Raw genomic sequence first — 7,349 nt, 5'->3', positions numbered from 1 at the left:
ACTATGAACGAAGATTGTGTGAGGCACACACGGAAATGCCACGAGTGTCAAATCTTCGCTAAACTGCAAAGGCAGCCTCCGATCAATCTGAATCCCATAGCCTCGCCATGGCCTTTCGCAACTTGGGGCATAGACATAATTGGAAAGATCCATCCGAAGGCCTCTAATGGCCACCAATTTATCCTGGTTGCTGTTGATTATTTCACAAAGTGGATCGAGGCAGCCTCCTATTCGGTTTTGAATGCCAAGAAGGCAGCACAGTTCGTTCGTACCAACATCCTTTGTCGGTATGGAACACCATTCGAGATTATCACTGATAATGGATCTCATTTTCAAAACGAGTTTTCAGACCTGCTGAAGCGAAAGAAGATCCAGCATCATAAATCCTCTCCCTACCGTCCACAAACAAACGGGGCTGTTGAGGCTGCAAACAAGGCCATAAAAGTCATTTTGCAGAAGACGGTGCAGAAGCATAGGGCATGGCACGAACAGTTACCATTTGCCTTGTGGGGATACAGGACCTCCATCAGAGCGCCCACCGGGGCAACCCCGTATTCCTTAGTGTATGGTATGGAAGCAGTGCTGCCTATTGAGCTGGAAGTTCAGTCGGCAAGAATTATCCGAGAAAGCCAGATCAGCGAAGCAGATTGGGCCGAGAATTATCATATGCAACTCTTGGGTATGGACGAAAAGCGATTGCGAGCAATCCACCAGACTCAAGTTTATCAAAGGAGAATAGCGCGGCATTTTAATAAAAAGGTTAAAAATCGGAAACTCGAAGAAGGTTGTTTGGTTCTGAAAGAAATTAGACAGCCAATCATAGACCCACGTGGGAAGTTCCGTCCTCATTGGGCCGGGCCCTATGTGTTGAAGAAGATATTATCCGGCGGAGCCGTCGTCTTGACTGATTTAGATGGTTTGGAATTTACAAATCCATGTAATTTAGATCAGTTGAAAAGATATTATGTGTAATCATTGCATGATGTAAATGAACTACATTAGGCCTGATTCTCTTTGGAAAAAAGAAATTATATATCGGAGATATGTAGGCAACCCTCATTGGGTGCGGTCTAAGCATTAGTAAAAAAAAATCGTCATTTCACAAATTTCATGCTTCTTTGCCAAAAAAAAAAGAAAAAGGAAAATAAGAAAAAACCCGCTAAGTTGAAAACCCGAAAGGGCGACTTAGGCAAAAGTCGGGGCCCGCTAAGCTGAAAACCCGAAAGGGCAGCTTAGGCAAAAGTGGGTAGCTCGCTAAGCTGAAAACCCGAAAGGGCGGTTTAGGCAAAAATTAGAGCTTAAATAAATAAAGTTGGAAAATGCTTGGAAAGCTAAACAACATTCTCAATTTAAGCAATAAAGTCAAGAAAATGAAGGAATCCAAAATAAAGCTAAGTCCAAGACAAAAGTATAAAACATACATCCAAAAATCCAAAATCCCAAATAAAGATCAAACAACAATGAAAGTCCAAAAAGCCTATAGAAGTCTAGGCATCCCGTCGCCTCCGCGGGGCGGCATCCTCTGAGTCTCCTATCTGCCCAGCCTCGCCGGTCCGAGGAGCCAACATAATCTCCTCACCAGTCCCAACCTCATCCTCAGCATCAGCCTGAACCCAACCTTCGAGTACGCTCAGCAGTGCAGTCCTCCTTGGTCTCTCAATTGGCCAGACAGTAGTAATAAACCAAGCCCGATACTCAGGAGAAGTCTGAACACTGGCAGGGTTAGGCAAAGGCCTAACCATTTGATGATCTCTTACCCAAGCCCTAAGGACAGCTCGGGTAACACCTGGAGTGATGGCCGAATCAGCTGAAAAGTCATCTATAACCGGAACAGTTTGATCTATCCCCATTTGTCTTAAAACGCGCAAAGCGCAGTACCAAGTACAATGGGTGAGGCCCAGAAGATAAACCCGAGAATGGCGAAGGCTGACCTGGATGAAACGGGTAACATTGTACCAAGGAACGAACCACAATATCTCATCAGGGTCCCAAAATCTAATGCAGGCCCTCAAAAAATCCCAATCAATTACCACACCTCTGAGAGTAATGGCAGGAGAAAGACCGTACCTCCCCAGATTGATCTTTTCAACTTTGGAGAGACTCCTAGTCCAGCTGTGCATGCTATGGTTATAGAAGGGATTCATTGTTCTTTTCTTTCTTGTTTTATGATTATCTTTTCTAAAAAGAAAAATGATAAATAAATAAAAATAATGAAAGACTGAAAAATAAAAATAAAAATAAAAAAAGTATAATAATAAAAAATAAAAAAAAAATAATAAAAACTGACCGAAATTGGACTTTTTCTGGCACAGAATTCGAGAAGAGAAAAAAAAGGGGCTGAAATCCAGCTTTTATAGAAGGAAATTCAGAGTCGGTGGCCCAGCCCGGCGGCCCAGCCGCCGAGCCGGTGGCTCGACCCGGCGGCCCGACCGCCGAGTCAGCGACCCAGCCGCCGAGCCGGCGGCCCGGAACGGCGGCCCAGCCGCCGAGGGCCAGCGGCCCAGCCCGGCGGCCAGCCGCCGAAACCGGCCGCCGAGCCGGCGGCCCCACCCGGCGGCCAGCCGCCGGCCCCAAAAAAAAAAAAAAAAAAAAAAAAAAAAAAAAAAAAGAGAGAGAGAAACTGAAATAAAATCCTTTTTGTTTTTTTCTCTCTTTTCCTCTCAGACCTAATAAACCATGCATACATGTTTTTTTTTTTTGTTTTGTCAAGTTTTGTTAGTACTGATCAAGTGCAGGTACAGATAAAGCTCAGTACAAGATACATATCAAGTGCAGGTACAAAAGTTCAGTACAAGATACATATCAAGTGCAGGTACAGACAAAAGTTCAGTACAGCAATAAAAAGGTAGAGCAGAAGCTATCAGCGGCGGGGCCTCCTCCTCCTCTGATCATCAAAGGCCATCTGAGTCCAGGCCACAGCCACTTCTTGCTGCAATCCAAGAATCAGCTCCATCATCTGATTAACCAACCCGACAGGAACCTGAAAGTTATACAGAGAAAGACACGAGTCAATATCAAAGCTCTTACAAATCCTTTTTGTGAGAGATGTATCAGGTTTTACCTCAGTAATGTCCTCGGAAGGAAGAGCCAGGCGATCCACACCCTCCAGGGAGACTTCTCGAGTAGCTGGAGGGCCGTCGGGTACAAAGTGGGAAATACTGTAGGGTAGGCGGAGATTAACCAGATCCGGATGAAGCGGCCCGGTAGCCTCCAGAATGGCCCGAGGAGCCCTAGAAGGGCCTGCCGGTCGGCTAGGCCCGGCCTGCGAAGAACCCCCAACCGGAGTAGAAGAAGTAGGATCAGTCACAGGCCTCCTCCTTGGAGTCCTAGTTGAAGGACCCGAAGCTCGGGAAGAACGAGTGCCGAACGGCTGAGAAGGAGCCGGTCCTTGGAAATCATCAAGACGAGATCCAATGGGCTGCATTAAAGTAATGCGGCAGAATTCATCATAATCTCCCCCCATAATGAACTCCAAGTATGGAATGCCCTCGGTATGAGTAGCAGTGAGCACCATCTGCTTGCCCGCTCGCATGTCAGTGGGAGGGGGATAAGGGATAGAACGGCAGCCTCTTATTTGGATGTCCACTCTTTCGCCCAAGTAATATCGTCGTAAGAATGGATGCGACAGAACCACCCTCCGCTGAGTCAAAGTGTCTGACCGCTGGAAGCCAGAATCAGCCTGAATCCAGCTCTGTAGACGGGCAGTCATTGGCCCCACTTCAGCCTACAAGATTTTTATGTTAATAAATCATTTTTATTTAACATATCTAAAATCATTAAAGCACATACCAGTTCCAAAGAGCATGTATCAAAGAAGGCTCTCAGTTCCTTCAGCGATTTCTTGCGCCGAACAGCGTGAAGACGTGATTTGTACCATCTCCAAGCCAAAGGTGCCAGCCCCAATTCAAGGTCAGGCTGAAGCAGCTCGGGGCGAGTGTAAGGAAAGTATTCGAATGCCCAAGTCTGTGTAAAAGAAGAAAGAAAAAAAAAAGAAGAGTCAGTGAAAAAAGAAAAATCCAGATGTAGGAAAAGGAGAATGTTCCTTACATTACCTCCCAGAAGTAGTAAGTTCCGCTGAGTTTGCAGTGACCTCGACTCAGAGCACACATATCATCATACGTGCGGCTCAGAATAGCACCAGCCCAGTCATACTCCTTTAAATGGGCCAGATTCTCCAAACTCTTCAAGATAGAGGGGTTAAATCTCTCTTTTCTGTTGGACCAGAAGGTCGAAGCAAATAATAGCAGCAAGGTAAATCTGGCTACCTGAGTAGCCGTCAACTCTCCCCGCCCAAATCTAGCATAGATGTCAGGGGCCTGGAGGGATAACCAGCGCCTAGAAATGCTCAACGCGGGAGAAACCGTGCCAGGCTCGACAATCCGAGGCAGGTCCAGCCCAATCAACTCCAACATTCGGTCAGAGGAGATCTCAGACCTCCAATCATCATACAGCTCAATCGGTCGAACTCCGAAAGGGATCCCGGAAATCACAGAAAAATCCGTAGGAGTCATTGTCAGCTCGCCCCAAGAAAAGTGGAAGGTGTTGGTAGTGTCCCACCACCTCTCGGCCAAAGCACCCAATAATTCCTTGTGATTGTTCCGAGCCATGTCAAGGTGTCTTAGATAACCCAGATAAGACGGGCGGATAATTGCACCCACCGGGTGGCTGTAATCAAGAATTTCGGGCGGAATTCCAGCTATTGAACTCTCGCCGACATCCAACTTAATACGGCAATCCTAAAAGGTAAAATGACCTAAGAGTTACTCCTCGGTTCCTTACTAAGGGTAATATCTTAGTGCTTTCCTAGCATGCATACTGATAAACATAATGAGCAAAAAATTACAATTTTGGCCTAAGGCCCAAAAAATCACAATTTGGCCTAAAGGCCCAATAAAAATTCACATTTTGGCCCAAGGCCCAAATAAATAAATGAGAAATGAGCTTACCTGGGCAAAGATGCCGGTCACGGAGGCGTGGGTATCAGCTTCCACCGCCAGATTGGCATCATCAAGGGAGATCCCCAGAGACTCCAGAAGGTCTTCATCACTGCTATAGCCTGCCATGGTGAGAAAGTTGAGAGAATTGGAGAAGCTCTTTGTTTTTTTTGAAAGTTTGGAATGAATAAAAAATGAATTCTTAAGCTATTTATAAGGAAAAGGCTAAAAGGCAGGTCTTCCGGACGCGTCTGATTTTCGCCTCTAAAATTTGGTCTTCAAACAACCACCGACGCCCATAAATCATTTTTATGGTTGCCGGTGGGGGGCAACTGTGAACACTCAAATTTTGAGGCTCAAAAGCCTGTTTTCTTCCGGACTGCGAACAGTCCGGCCGGACCGGAGGCCTTTCGGAAAGTTCATCGAAAATATGCCAATATGGTACTTGAAACGTCCGGAAAATTACGAGGATCTCGGAACTGGTCTCGGAATATTTTTTGGAGGTCCGGAACTCCCGGAAAAGCCCCCGGAATAAACCTGCCTGCCCCGGTGGCTCAGCCACCGGAGCCAGCCACCGAGCCGGCGGCCCATCCCGGCGGCTGAGCCGCCGGGAAGGCCGCCGACCCGGCGGCCCAGCCGCCGAAAGACCGGCGCTTGGCTGCGGGAAGGCCGCCGAGCCGGCGGCCCATCCCGGCGGCCCAGCCGCCGGGCAGGCCGCCGACGAACCGGCGGCCCGGCCGCCGGGCGGGCCGCCGAGACCCGGCGGCCCGACCGCTGAGACCCGGCGGCTCAGCCGGCGGCCCGGCCGCCGAGACTTGGCGGCCCGGCCGCCGGGCGGGCCGCCGAGCCGGCGGTCCATCCGGCGACCCAGCCACCGGAAACAGTCCGTTTTGCGCCTATAAATACAGGCCTCGGGCCTCCTTTTTTCCTCACTCAGTCTGTGTTGACGGACGCTCCTTCTCCCTACGCTCTTTGCGATTCTTTACTGCTTTCTTGCATTTTTTAATTTTAATTTCATTTTATTGTTGTGATATTTGGTCACTTAAAATTAAATTAAAATTAATTCCCTTAACGAGGAGCTTAACCTGGAGTTAAGAAGCGGTCGACGATTAAATCAGGTACGTAAACAAAACTTTGCCTATTTAATTTTAGCACTTCATGCATGCTTCTCTTCTACTCCTTTTAATTCTACAACTGCATAAATGCATTCATGTCATCATATAGGCAAGTAAATTGCCTCAATTAAAGTATGATTAAGCTAAATGCCCGGTTAATTAATAATCGTGGTATTAAAGCCTAAATCCGACAATATTGGCTTAAAATATCTAGTCTATTAATGGCTATGGTATGATTGCCTTTATTTCGAACAATTTTCGGCTTAAGTCCAGTTCATCAATAATTGTGACTAAGTAGCCTAAATTATTCACGTTCTTTTGGCATTAAATTGCCTACATTGCAGTTTGATTAATTACTTTTGGTAAACAAATTGCCAATAAGTAAGATCAGTTATTTTTTAGCAATAAAACGCTTAAATCAAAGTTTTGGCAAAATGCCTTAAAACTAAATCAATCTTTTTGGCTTTAAAGCTTTAAATCATTCAATTTTGGCGACAGTCGCCTAAATAAATCATCAATCAATTTTGGCAACATCTTGCCTAAATCGGCACTTTTTGCTAAAAGCTTTCAAATCAACACATTTTGGCTAAAAGCCTTTAAAATCAATTTTTTCGGCAATTAAATTGCCTAAATCACAAAATGTTTTGGCTAAAAGCCTTAATTCATTTTTTTTTTGGCAAACAAATAAGTCCAATCAACATTTTTCTGGCACACAAATAAGTCCAATCAAAATTCTTTGGCAAAATGCCTAAAACAATCAATTCTTTGGCACAATGCCTGAACAAAATGCACAAAGCATACACACACTCATGCATAAAGCATCCCCATTCAAAGCCCTCTAAAAGAGGCCTATCGAACTACGTTGACTTTGATCTTCCATTCAAACGGAAGTACGTAGGCACGTTCGGGATTTCACCCCGGGCGGCAAGTCGAATCACATAAACATCTTTTTCATTGGTCTAAATTATTTCATCTTCCTTGCAAAACATTCATTCTTAGGTTAGTTTCATCAGCATGACATAGTCTCGGGATCCACCTCGGGTTCGAAGACCTTGCCTTAGACATTGGGCTAATTAATCTAGTAACTAGGTTAATTAAAATTGGAGTCACTTAGGGTTTTTCCTAGTTTACCCTAAAACAATTAAACAAGGTGGCGACTCATTCATTCACGTGCATTTCTTCCTTTAGTCACATGCATTCACATGCCTATGGCATTTTGGGGAGGGGTTCACAGGTACTGAGTTTGCAGTTGTTGTTGGTAGACAGGCAGTAGATTTTTGATGATTATGTCTACCTGTTC

General features: G+C 45.7%; 1 protein-coding gene across 1 annotated transcript; it reads right to left on the bottom strand.

Moving 5' to 3' along the window:
* Positions 1 to 2,710: 2,710 nt before the first annotated feature.
* Positions 2,711 to 3,442, bottom strand: LOC149493669 (uncharacterized). Its single transcript, XM_089726495.1, has 2 exons — positions 3,062 to 3,442; positions 2,711 to 2,980 (listed from the first exon to the last, which is right to left on the bottom strand). Exons 1-2 carry the CDS (start codon positions 3,422 to 3,424, stop codon positions 2,861 to 2,863), a joined length of 483 nt encoding a protein of 160 aa, XP_089582621.1. The 5' UTR covers positions 3,425 to 3,442; the 3' UTR covers positions 2,711 to 2,860.
* Between the last annotated feature and the right edge of the window lie 3,907 nt (positions 3,443 to 7,349).

Source organism: Jatropha curcas, chromosome 9 (genome assembly GCF_041381405.1).
Source record: "Jatropha curcas cultivar XTBG-Jc1 chromosome 9, XTBG_Jcur_1.0, whole genome shotgun sequence".
NCBI classification, from domain to species: domain Eukaryota; kingdom Viridiplantae; phylum Streptophyta; class Magnoliopsida; order Malpighiales; family Euphorbiaceae; genus Jatropha; species Jatropha curcas.
Note: the sequence above shows the minus strand (reverse complement) of the source record. Positions and strands in the feature narration are given on the sequence as shown.